The sequence below is a fragment of the Microcebus murinus genome, chromosome 8 (assembly GCF_040939455.1).
Source record: "Microcebus murinus isolate Inina chromosome 8, M.murinus_Inina_mat1.0, whole genome shotgun sequence".
In the NCBI taxonomy this organism is placed as follows: Eukaryota; Metazoa; Chordata; class Mammalia; order Primates; family Cheirogaleidae; genus Microcebus; species Microcebus murinus.
Genome location: NC_134111.1, coordinates 75,749,264 through 75,762,407, shown reverse-complemented (window position 1 = coordinate 75,762,407; position 13,144 = coordinate 75,749,264). Strand labels below are relative to the sequence as shown.

The 13,144-nt window shown below is 34.7% G+C and overlaps 1 protein-coding gene and 2 pseudogenes across 1 annotated transcript in view; 2 read left to right on the top strand and 1 right to left on the bottom strand.

Annotated features, from left to right (window-relative positions):
- The window catches only part of BMPR2 (bone morphogenetic protein receptor type 2), a 145,896-nt gene that overhangs the window by 15,600 nt on the left and 117,152 nt on the right, over window positions 1-13,144 (bottom strand). Inside the window, exon 10 of the mRNA XM_012738960.3 lies at window positions 8,409-8,545. Within this exon, the coding sequence (XP_012594414.1) occupies window positions 8,409-8,545 (137 nt within the window). The remainder of the gene's footprint in view (window positions 1-8,408; window positions 8,546-13,144) is intronic.
- On the top strand, window positions 2,086-2,509 carry LOC105856943 (large ribosomal subunit protein eL31-like; annotated as a pseudogene).
- Window positions 9,082-10,049, top strand: LOC142872376 (Golgi apparatus membrane protein TVP23 homolog B-like; annotated as a pseudogene).

Here is a 13,144-nt window from a genome sequence, read left to right as displayed (position 1 = left end):
ATAATGGTTCAAAACTTCTCATACTTAATAAAAGAAATGAATCTACACATCCAAGAAACTTGATGAACTCTAAGTAGGATAAACTCATAGTGTTCTACACGGAGACACAGTATAATCAAACTGTCAAAAGCCAAAGATGAAGAGAGACTCTTGTTAGCTAGAGAGAGGAGACTTGAAATGTACATCAGATCCTTAATAAGATTAAAGGCCAATTTCTTATCAGAAACCATGGAAGCCCAAGGAAGTGGTATAACATATTTAAAATGCTGGGAAACAAAACAAAATAAAACCCAACTATTGACCAAGAATTCTACACCAAAGAAAATTATTATATTACTCAGCCATAGGAAAAAAAAAAAAAAAAGGAACTAATACCTCTTATACTAACCTGGACAGAACTGGAGACCATTCTTCTAAGTGAAATATCACAAGAATGGAAAAACAAACACCACATATACTCACCATTAAATTGGAACTAATCGATTAACACTTAAGTGCACATATGGAAATAACATGCATTGCAAATCAAACAGGTGGGAGGGGGGAGGAAAGGATGGGTAAATTCTCACCCAAAGGGTACAATGCACATTATGTGGGGGATGGGCACACTTATAGCCTAGACTCAAACAGTACAAAAGCAATTTATGTAACCAAAAAGTTTATACTCCCATAATATTCTGGAAAAAAAGCAGAAACTAAGATATTCCCACATAAACAAAAGCTGAGGGAGTTCACTGCTAGTAGAACTGCCCTACAAGACATGCTAAGGGAGTCTTTCAGGCTGAAGTGAAAGGACACTAGACAATAACTAGAAGCCAAAAGTCTACTTAAATAACTAAAAAAGCCAGTATTACTGTATTTTTGGTTTATAATGCCTCCTTTGTTCTTATATAATTAAAGAGATAAAAGTATAATTATAAATTTATATTAATATAACTAAATATTAAGATGTTAATTCTTAAATTGGTTTATAGATTTAATATAATTTCACTAAAAATTTCAGCAAGGTTTTCTGTAGAAATTGATAAGGTAATTCTAAAATTCATCATGGAAATGCAAAAAGGCTAGAATAGCTAAACATGTGAAAAGACAAAGAGTACTAATTTTATTAGATTTTAAGACACAATATAAATGCTGACATAATGCTGCATTTATGTCACATAAAAATGCTGACATAATCAAGACTATGGTTTTGGCATCAAGATAGACATATAAATCAATGGAATAGAAAGTCCAGAAATAGAGCCACATATATATATGAAGACCCAATTTTTTTTTTTTTTTTGAGGCAGAGTATTACTCTGTTGTCCCGGCTAGAGTCCTTTGGTGTCAAGCCTAGCTCACAGCAACCTCAAACTCCTGGGCTCAAGCAATCCTTCTGCCTCAACCTCCCGAGTAGCTGGGACTACAGGCATGCGCCACCATGCCCGGCTAAGTTTTTCTATATATTTTTAGTTGGCCAATTAATTTCTTTCTACTTTTAGTAGAGACAGGGTCTTGCTCTTGCTCAGGCTGGTCTAGAACTCCTGAGCTCAAACGATCTGCCCACCTCGGCTTCCCAGAGTGCTAGGATTACAGGCGTGAGCCACCACGCCCTGCCAAGACCCAATTTTTGACAAAGGTATAAAGGCAATTCAGTGGAGGAAAAATAGTCCTTAAAATAAATGAAGCTGAAACAATTGGATATCCATATGCAAAAAAATGTATGCTCATCCATAACTTGCACATATTTAAAAGAAAACAACAAAACTCAAAAAGGATCACAAACCCATACAATTTCTAGAAGAAAACACAAGAGAAAATATTTATGACCTTTGGTTAGACAAAGATATCTTAAATATGAAAAAAAAAGGAAAGGAAAAAAATTGATAAACTAAACTTCAGCAAAATTAAAACCCTCTGTCCTTGCAAAGATACTGCTGAAAAAAATGACAAGACAACCCACAGCCTGGTAAAAAAACATTTGCAAATCATATATATAATAAAGGTCTTGTATCCAGAATACATAAAGAAGTTCAAAACTACCATGGCTTGAATGTTCCCTTCAAAACTCATGTTGAGCTTTTCTGACTTGGGCCCAGCAGAATGGCTCCCGCTAAGAAGGGTGGCGAGAAGAAGAAGGGCCATTCTGCTATTAAGGAAGTGGTGACCAGAATACACCATCAACATTCACAAGCGCATCCATGGAGTGGGCTTCAAGAAGTGTGCCCCTCGGGCACTCAAAGAGATCCGGAAATTTGCCATGAAGGAGATGGGAACTCCAGATGTGTGCATCGATACCAGGCTCAACAAAGCTGTCTGGGCCAAAGGAATAAGGAATGTCCCATACAGGATTCATGTGCAGTTGTCCAGGAAACGTAATAAGGATGAAGATTCACCAAACAAGGTCTATATTTTGGTTACCTATGTACCTGTTACCACTTTTAAAAATCTACAGACAGTCAACGTGGATGAGAACTAACCACTGATTGTCAAATATATCAAATAAAGTTAAAAAACCAAAAAAAAACCTCATGTTGAAATTTAATTGCCATTATGATAGATTTAAAAGGTGGGAATGATAAGAGGTGATTAGACCATGAGAGATATGCCCTCATGAATGGCTTAATGTCATTACTGGGGAAGTGGGTTTGTTATAGAGAGAGTGGGTTGTTATAGAAGCCAGATTACCCCTCTCGTTTCTCACTGTCACCCTCACTTGCCTTCTTCCTTCCACCATGGTATGATGTAGTACGAAGGCCCTCGCCAGATACTGACACATTGATATTGGAATTCCCAGCCACCGGAACTGTGAAAAATCAATTTCTTTTCTTTATAAATTACCCAGTCTATGATACTCTGTTAGAGCAACACAAAACAGACTAAGACAAAAACTTAATAATAAGAAAACAACTCAATTTTTAAGAAAAGATTTGAAAAGACATGTCATCAAGGAAGGGATAAGGATGGTTAACAAGCACATGGAAAGATACTTAATATTATTTGTCACTAGGGAAATATAAATTAAAACAATGTATTAGAATTTCTAAAATTAAAAAGACTAGCCATACCAAGTGCTGGAGAAGATATGGAGGAACTGGGACACTCATGTTCTGCTGGTGGGAATGTAAAATGGCACAACCACTTTGGAAAACTGTTAGGTAGCTCCTTTAAAAGTTAAACATACACCTACCACATGATTTAACTCTACTCATAAGCATTTACCCAAGAGAATGAAAATATTAGCCCATACAAAGACATGTACATGAACATTCATAGCAGCTTTATTTACAATAGCCCAAAAGTAGAAACAAGCCATATATCCATCACTAGGTGTATGGATAGACAAATTATAGCACAGCCACACAATGAAATACTACTCAGCAATACAAAGGAATAAACAATTAATATACATAATAACATAGATGAATCTCAAAATAATTATGCTAAAAGAAGCCAGATTAAAAATAGTATCTCTACATGATTCTACAAAATTTCAACTAATTCTAGTGACAGAAAGCAGATCAATTGTTGCCTGGGGATTCATGGGGGATAGAAAAAAGTGGGAGGAAGGGACTACCAAGGGGTACAAGAAAACTTTTGGGGTAATTAACATATTCACAATTCATATTTGGGGGGATAATTAACATATTCACAATCATGACTGTGGTGATGGTTTTATGGATGTATACACGTATCAAAACTTACAAAATTGTACATCTTAATATGTACTGTTTATCAATTTTACCTCTTTAAATATTTAAAATTTTTAAGAAGAATAAATAAGAATGGAGAAAAATGTAAATATTCAGGCAAAATCTTTTGAGTGCCTTGAAAGGGGACTTTAGAAATAGATAAATAATGTATCTTATCATTTGAGTAAATGAGTTAAAGAGAGTATCATTATTATTCACACCGATGAGGAAAGACTAGGAGTAAAAAAAAAAACAAGAATAGGAAAGATAGAAATTTTTAAACCTTTCTTACCTAAAGGAAGGAAAATGCAAGTTAGGGCTCATGGGTAGGTCATGACATTAGTTTAGTGGCTTGGGATCAGCATTTAAAACAAACAACTCTCTCTCCCAAAACTGAAATACTCTAGACCAGAACATAAAATACCAGAAAGACACAGAGTAGCTAGTAAGGTTAAGTATTGTCTTATAACATGACATAAAATTGTATTTGTTTTCTTTTCCTCCTCCTTCTTCTTCTTCTTTTTTTTTTTAAAGAGATGAGGTCTCACTATGTTGCCCAGGTTGGAGTGCAATGGCTATTCTCAGGTGGAATCACAGCACACCACAGCCTTGAACTCCTGGGCTCAAGTGATCCTCCTGCTTCAGCCTCTCAAGTAACTGGGACTATAAGTGTGTACTACTGCACTGAGAGCTGAACTCATATTATATTTCTTAATGTAGGTTGTGTCAGGAAAAAAAAATATGGACAATCTTGAATTCTAGATTGCAGAAAAAAATCTGTAGATTTTGTCAAAAAGAGAAAAAATGGAAAAAATAAAAATGTATGAAAAGAACTGGTAGTTTCTATTAATATATAGTATATTTTAGAAGACTGGATTAATAGGTGGAAAAAGAAAAGGGAAAAAATGAACTGAGGAAGAGTTCCGAACTTTTATGTAAAAATATATTAAGATAAAAACCACTGATTAAAGAAAGTTATATGAAACTAAGACTAAGGAATAAAGACAAACCGGACAAGTGATTTTCCACAGGGGAAAGAGAGAAAGCCAGTATTCAACAGAGACTAAGAAATGGAGGATAAATATTTGGAAAAGAATAAAAAACATTAAGAAGAGTTGAACAAATTATTCAAGGATATTTTATGTATGACAAAAAAAGCTATTTTAAAAATAAACTTGGCCTATAACTTCATTTTACCAATTTAAAATATTTTAATGTAAAACAACAGTCTTAAACTCTGTGTGTGATTATTAAAGTAGTACATATTTACTGTAAATCCTGAAACATATAGGAAAGAAAACATCATTCATGAACTCAATACTCACAGATAACTATGGTTAGACTATTATATTTTCTATACTTTGATTTTTATCAGGAAACTATTCTTTCCCCCTTTATCAACTCATCTTGAGTCCCTAACAGTTTATAAAATTAAAACTAGTTTTTACATTCATTAATATATGAAAGATTTTACCACTAAAAAAGTGTTTTTAAGTGTAATATAACTATGAAAGCAAAATGCCTTTTTTAGACAGAGCTGCATTTCTTTTTATAAACTGTGCACTTACTACCTAACTCTAGTACTGCTTGTCACCACAGAGAAGCAGTATATTGACTGTAGCACATTAGATTTAAATGGACTCCTTGGAAGTGAACCAAGTTTTATGAATCCCTTACTTGGCAATCTAATCTATATTGGAAGTAAACGGTTTTTAGGTAATGATGCATATGATGCATATCCTACAATGGTAGGGGTGTGAACAGATATTTCAAAATAATAGATCCTATTTGTTCTGATGAAATAAAACAATTCAAGAAGGGCGAAGTTATATTTTACTAGAATAAAATTTCATAGAAATTTTTCTTGTAGGGATACCCTACTGTGAAACTGACAGCTCTGATGAACAATAGTACAGTATTCAGCCTCTCACTTAATGTAACGGACCTCTTAAAGATCTGTCCCAGTTCCCATAGCAGGGACTGTAGTTTGGAGGCAATCTTGAGCATATGTGCTTGGCAATTAGCTCTTCAATTGCCATGTACTTAAAGAAGATTTCAATCTCATTTTTAACAAAAGCCAACCTTGAACATAATCTGACAAAGGTAACAAATGAAGATAATGTTCAATCTACAACATACCTATGTGTAAACACAGTCTCTCTCTCTCTCTCTCTCCCTAGACTCTCTCTGATGTGACACCACCCCACTTAAGTCAGGATCCAGAATGAAAATACTATTCTAATCCTACCAAGAAAATCTAAAATTGAAATGTAAAATATATGGTAAGATGATTTGAATTGCTTAATTTTTTTCATTTTTTTGTTCTTTATAGCCAAGAAAATTAATTTGTACAAAGTGTTAAAAATCTAATTAACATCTTCAGGATTAATCAAATTCTTATTATAGTCTTAAAATAACAGATTGCTATGAAAAAAACAATAAGAATTTCTATAAATATAAATAAGATTGTGGAAACTAAAAATTTAATTAATAGATAACTGATACAATGGTAATAGTGAAAAATAAATGAGTGATTTGAAAGGTAAAGCTGAGTACATCTTGAAGAATGTAGAACAAAAAAAGAAAAGATGAGAAACACAAAAAAATTGATCCCTGGAATGTCAAGTGGTCCAATATTTACCTAATGGGAATTCCAGAAAGAAGAAATGGAAGGAAACAAATCATTAAAAAAATAAGAAAATTCCTGTGAACTGAAGAAAGTTTTGAATTTTCAAACAGAAAAACCTATCCAGTGCCAAGCAAAATGTGTGAAAAGATCCACACCTACGTACATTTAAGTGAAATTTCACAATTCCCATGATAAAGTAAAAGTCTTAAAAGCTTAAAGAGAACAAACTTGAGAAGATAAAACAAAAATATAACAGGACAAAAAGCAATGGAATGACTCTGGCTGGCATCTAAATTCTTATTAGTCTGGAGATTAGAGCCTAGATAGAGCACAATGGAGACTGGAGGCTAGAGAACAATGGAGTAGTGGTTTCAAAGATGTAAGGAAAATATTTTTGATCTTGAAACCTTTACTCAGCCAAATTATTACTCAAATGTGAGGGCAAGATAGAAATATTTCTAAACATGAAAGGATTCATAATGTTTACTACCCACGCACATACTATCATATATACATTACTTAAGGAGTAATTCAACAAAGAAACAATGATTTACAAGAAAGAGAATGACATGAGATTTTTTAAAAATGTTGCTTCTGAGCAGAGCCCAGAAAGAAGAAAGAAAAAGAATGATGACAAGAAATCAAACACAATCCACTGGATGATGACTTTTGACACATTCTCCCCAAAGTCGCACGGGCTTTTAGTAACTAATGCAGGATTTTTATTTCCTATGAATCCAAGCATAATATTTTGTTGTGCAGTGAATGCTTACATCATCATAATTCTGATGTTTTTATTGTATTTAAGGTTTTAGATCTGAAGACAAAACATAAATCATTTAATAATAGAATATGACAAAACTGGGAGAGGGTAAATTATCTCCCTAGTTTTGGGAGAATTCTTATTTGAGAATAAGAATAGATTTTGAAAAAGCAGAAGAAAAAGAAAAAAAAAAAAACCCAGAAGCTTGCTAAAGGGAGTTACTTTTAGAGAGTGATAGTAGGGGTAGGTAATTTTTTCCTTTTCCATTTCCTTTTTTCATGACCTGTTTAATTTGATTTTGTTTACCATGTATATAGGCATAACTTTAATTCTTTTAAAAAATTATTTAAAAAATAAATACAAGGCACTTTCATTAATAAAGGGTATAATATTATACTGAATGAATGATTATATGACTCTATCAAGAAAATACTGACCAAATGGAGAGAAATAAATACATCTATAGGTACTGACATTAAAAACTGTCCTTAAGGAAAAAAAATCAGAAATGACAATGGATAATTAGATGATCCTACCTATGTTAAAAAATCATATGAGTATGGTGTGTGTACATGTAAATGTTTGTAAGATATTTCAGTGTTGTAAAAACAATTTACTCAAATGGTAGGAGCCTTTGAAGAGATTTCATTGTTGCAAACTACATTTTTATTTTCAATGTAACCTCTAACTCATGGGCTCAAGAGATTCTCCTACCTAAGCCTCCCAAATAGCCGGGACTAGAGGTGTGTGCCACCATGCCAGGCTAATTTTTAAATTTTTTTGTAGAGATAAGTTCTTGCTGTGTTGCTCAGGCTGGTCTTGAACTCTTGGCCTCATGTGATCCTCCCACCTCAGCCTCCCAAAATGCTAGGATTACATGTAAACCACATTTTAAATGAGCATAATTCATAGGCTGTCCTGTGATTTCTTTTAGGTCTAGCCTAAATTTTTTTATAGCCATTGGATATGTAAGTCTGCACTATTGAACATTTTTGGTATCAGTCTCAAGAGAATAAGACAGAATTCAATAATGTTTAAAATATTAACATGTTAAGTTTCCAGCTATTACCCAATCTGGCAAACCTCAGACACATTAATTATTCACTCTAAATAGTATTTTATACTTAGAAAAAACCAAACTGAACAAAAAAAAGAGGGCTTTTTTTTTTAATATTGAAAAAAATTAAAAATATGTAACATCATAAAATTCAAGTAAGTTGGATTTCTGGCATTAAGCAACTCTAAAAACTAGTAACATTATTAACGGTCTATGTTTGCTTCAAATAACACTAAAATATATTTAGTCATAAGCCCTCTTTTTAATAATTTAGTTTTTTCTTACCAGGCTATTTTCTTTCCAGGCTTCTGGGAATTTAGGTCTCTGTTTTTCCCTAGACACAAGAACCTGCATATCCTCAAAAGTAGGGTGGTTTCCAACTTCTGTCTGAAAAGCCATCTGGTATTCTGGTACAGATTCCCCTGTGATTTGTAGAAAAGAATGATAAAATAAAATTTCCAGTTATCATAAATGATAGAATAACAGGGGCATTGCTGATACCAAGTAAGCAAAGAAACTGTGTCACAATCCTTTTTTTTAAAACCCCTTCTGGCACATATGGAAATCCTAAAGAGACATTCTTGTAGATTTAAAGCATTATTAATAAAAAATTTGCTTAGAATAGTCTCAAATATTTGTTGCTAAATCAAATGGTAGTTTCAATGATGGACAGGTATTTTAAAATGGTTTGTAGTTATTACTAAATTCAAGGAAAAAAGATTATTTATGAGTTATACTTAATACTTGAAAATATTTCTGAATTTTGATTCCATGGAGGTTATGAGATGAGAAGAAAGTCTGAGATCTAGTACAACAAATATGTTTGTAGAACCAAACATAAGTGGGTGGGTTGAACAGTCACCATGTCTCATTATGTATCATAGCCTCTATTATAGTCCAGCCAGATTGTGTCAAATGTCATAAAAATTTTTATGATAAGGGCTGACACAGGGCTGCCATGTTGCAGCAGGACAGTAATTATGACACTGAAGATGCTTCACTGTTTGATGCAGAAGAGGAGATAATTATTAGACTGAAAAAAAAAAATCCAAAATTAGACACCCAGGGCCATCATTTTTCCACTTATTCTTTCAAGTCAGTGCAATTATAGTCTATTTTCTCTGTGAATTGCTCAGCAACAGCTTTTTTGCCTATACGGTGATAATTATCTTGTTGTCATGTGACTTTTGGGCAGTGAAGAATGTCACAAGTAGACTAATGGTTGACCTACATTGGTAGAATCACATTAATAAAGATGGAAAGAGCCACTGGGTATTTCAGTCCAGAAAAGCATCCCTTTAAGAGAATAAAACTGTTTCAGAGACTGAATCAAGAATCTTTTGGTTAGGACTTACTGCCTGCCCAGTTGCTATGGGTGATATTTGCCTTTTTTTTTTTTTTTTTTTTTGAGACAGAGTCTCACTTTGTTGCCCAGGCTAGAGTCAGTGCCCTGGCGTCAGCCTAGCTCACAGCAACCTCAAATTCCTAGGCTCAAGCAATCCTACTGCCTCAGCCTCCCAAGTAGCTGGGACTACAGGCATGTGCCACCATGCCTGGCAAAATTTTTCTATATATATCAGTTAGCCAATTAATTTATTTCTATTTATAGTAGAGACAGGGATCTCGCTCTTGCTCAGAGCTGGTTTCGAACTCCTGACCTTGAGCAATCTGCCTGCCTCAGCCTCCCAGAGTGATAGGATTATAGGCGTGAGCCACCATGCCTGGCCAATATTTGCCTTTAGTGCCCTATTCTCCTTCAGAATAAAGTGGTTGGCAGTGATTATCATGGGTGTGGTGTTCCAAGTGCCAACCTATGCGGTTATATAAGGTGTCAAGTGGGCAGCAGGAAGAATTTCACCAGCATGGCTACCTTGTACCTGGGAAAAGTTTTTAAAACAGAACACTGGAGATGATTAGACTTCCTGAATAGAAGGAGAAAGCTTATGTGTTTTGTCACAATGAGGAACATTTGGAGAAATTCTTGACTCTGAATCTTTTAAAGCTCAGTCCATGTTTCAACAAGGAATGTTAGGTTTCTTTTTCCACTTAATAATTTTATTTGAAAAAAAGAAAAGTAGTTTTCACATTAAGTTTTCTTTTTTCTTTCTTTCTTTTTTTTTTTTTTGAGACAGAGTCTCACTTTGTTGCCCAGGCTAGAGTGAGTGCTGTGGCATCAGCCTAGCTCACAGCAATCTCAAACTTCTGGGCTCAAGCAATTCTTCTGCCTCAGTCTCCCGAGTAGCTGGGACTACAGGCATGCACCACCATGCCCGACTAATTTTTTCTATATATATTAGTTGGCCAATTAATTTCTTTCTATTTATAGTGGAGACAAGGTCTTGCTCTTGTTCAGGTGGTTTCGAACTCCTGACCTCGAGCAATCTGCCCGCCTTGGCCTCCCAGAATGCTAGGATTACAGGCATGAGCCACCCTGCCTGGCCAAGTTTTTATTTTCTTTCTAGCAGTTTGGGCTAGAAAGTATGTTGTCACTAGAAATATTGTCAAAATTTGTTTTATGGTATACATATGTGCACGTAGTCATGCAGTATCAATGTATCCCAAATTAATGAAAGTGTGTTCACTTACATATATTATGGAGACCTTCACATTTTGATTCGTAGAACACTCCTGTGCTCTTAGTCTATCTCAAAGTTCTATGTGTTTACATATCATTTCTGTTGACTATTTTCATTAGTTTTGCTTCCATGGTAAGAGTGAGCACTTTGCCTTATATATGTTCAAAATAATTGTTAATTTTTAATGTGTACTTTGTGGTGGAATTTCTTAGATATACACAAGTAAAAACCAAATTCAGGCCAGTGGTGTTACATAGTTTCTAAAATTTTCTTTATTTTTATTCATAGTAAGTCATTTACTTGAGGCACAATTTAACATAAATGGAATCTTCATAATTTATGTTTAAGAGATTGTTGCTGTTCTATTTATTTTACAGGAAGGATAGCCAGATTTTACCTGGAAACTCATCAGTAGTCCTTGGGCTAATAAAATCTATTTTTTTTTTTTTTTTGAGACAGAGTCTCCCTTGTTGCCCAGGCTAGAGTGAGTGCCATGGCGTCAGCCTAGCTCACAGCAACCTCAAACTCGTGGGCTCCAGCGATCCTCCTGCCTCAGCCTCCCGAGTAGCTGGGACTACAGGCATGCGCCACCATGCCCGGCTAATTTTTTTTTTTTATATACATATCAGTTGGCCAATTAATTTCTTTCTATTTATAGTAGAGACGGGGTCTCGCTCTTGCTCAGGCTGGTTTTGAACTCCTGACCTTGAGCAATCCACCTGCCTCAGCCTCCCAGAGAGCTAGGATTACAGGCGTGAGCCACCGCGCCCGGCAAAATCTATTTTTTATCACTAAAAGAGCATTATTCTTATGTCATAATGAGAATAATCTTGGCATAATAAATGCCTAAAAGACATTTTGTTTTATGAATATTTTTTTCTTGCTATAATGGAGATATTTAAAATTATGCATTTGTATTAATAGCATTTTTTAAAGCAACATATGTAACTGTAATTAAACCAACCTACAATGCCTACAATCTGTAGGCATCTGTAAATTCTGTTGTAGGTACTGTAAACTTTATTGGAGTCTTTTTTTTTTTTTTGAGACAGAGTCTCGCTTTGTTGTCCAGGCTAGAGTGAGTGCCGTGGCGTCAGCCTAGCTCACAGCAACCTCAAACTCCTGGGCTCAAGCAATCCTTCTGCCTCAGCCTCCCAAGTGGCTGGGACTACAGGCATGCGCCACCATGCCCGGCTAATTTTTTATATATATCAGTTGGCCAATTAATTTCTTTCTATTTATAGTAGAGACGGGGTCTCGCTCTTGCTCAGGCTGGTTTCGAACTCCTGACCTAGAGCAATCCGCCCGCCTCGGCCTCCCAGAGAGCTAGGATTACAGGTGTGAGCCACCGCGCCCGGCCTGGAGTCTTTTTAATCAGCAGATTATGTTGTGAATGTATTTGTAAATTGTTAAAATATTTTTAAGATGTTTTATTTAAATTAATAAGTGTCTTTGTTGGAGTGATAGCTTTGAAGGTACAAAACTTTGTATTTGTATAAAACTCTACTATTTACAAAGCAAAAAAAAAGTTTATGATAATGAGCATTTGACAGAAAAATCAATATACTGATTTTTTAAAAACTTTTTTATGTAACAAGCAGTATTTAGGTTATAGATTTTTGAATATTGTTAACTATTCATCTACTGTTTAGTAACCCTATTCATTGCCAAAAGCACAACCAACTTATTGTACAAAATGTTATAAAATTAAATTTATGAATAAACATATTGAACCACACAGAAGACCCTTGGAACCAACACTTAGAAAACCATCGGTCTAGTGGAAATCTTGGCAAAGAGAATAAAAAAAAGAAAAGGAAACAGTGTTTACAAATAATTCATTGCTTCCAATTTCTTACAGGGTCAACTCAGGAAACATTATAAGCATAGCTTCTCTCAAATGCTCAGAGGGTCCATAAGGAAAATGATGAATGCTAAAGCAATCAGAGACCAAGCTAAACATAGTTAGATAAGCTATTACTGGTAATTAATTAAACTGTCCTCAGATGAAAACCTGGAGTAATTTTTTAAAAAAATTTCCTGATTCACATCCTTCTGCTAATAATATTTCTGAACACTAGATGGCAATGAACTAAAGCTTTAAATGAAAGTCAAAAGATTGTTACACAAAAGTTGAGTTATTTAATATAGATAGAGAAAAAAGATATAACTACTTCACTTCAAAATACATCAACTTTTTTTTTTTTTTTTTTTTGAGACAGAGTCTCGCTTTGTTGCCCAGGCTAGAGTGAGTGCCGTGGCGTCAGCCTAGCTCACAGCAACCTCAAACTCCTGGGCTCGAGTGATCCTTCTGCCTCAGCCTCCCAAGTAGCTGGGACTACAGGCATGCGCCACCATGCCCGGCTAATTTTTTATATATATATCAGTTGGCCAATTAATTTCTTTCTATTTATAGTAGAGACGGGGTCTCGCTCAGGCTGGTTT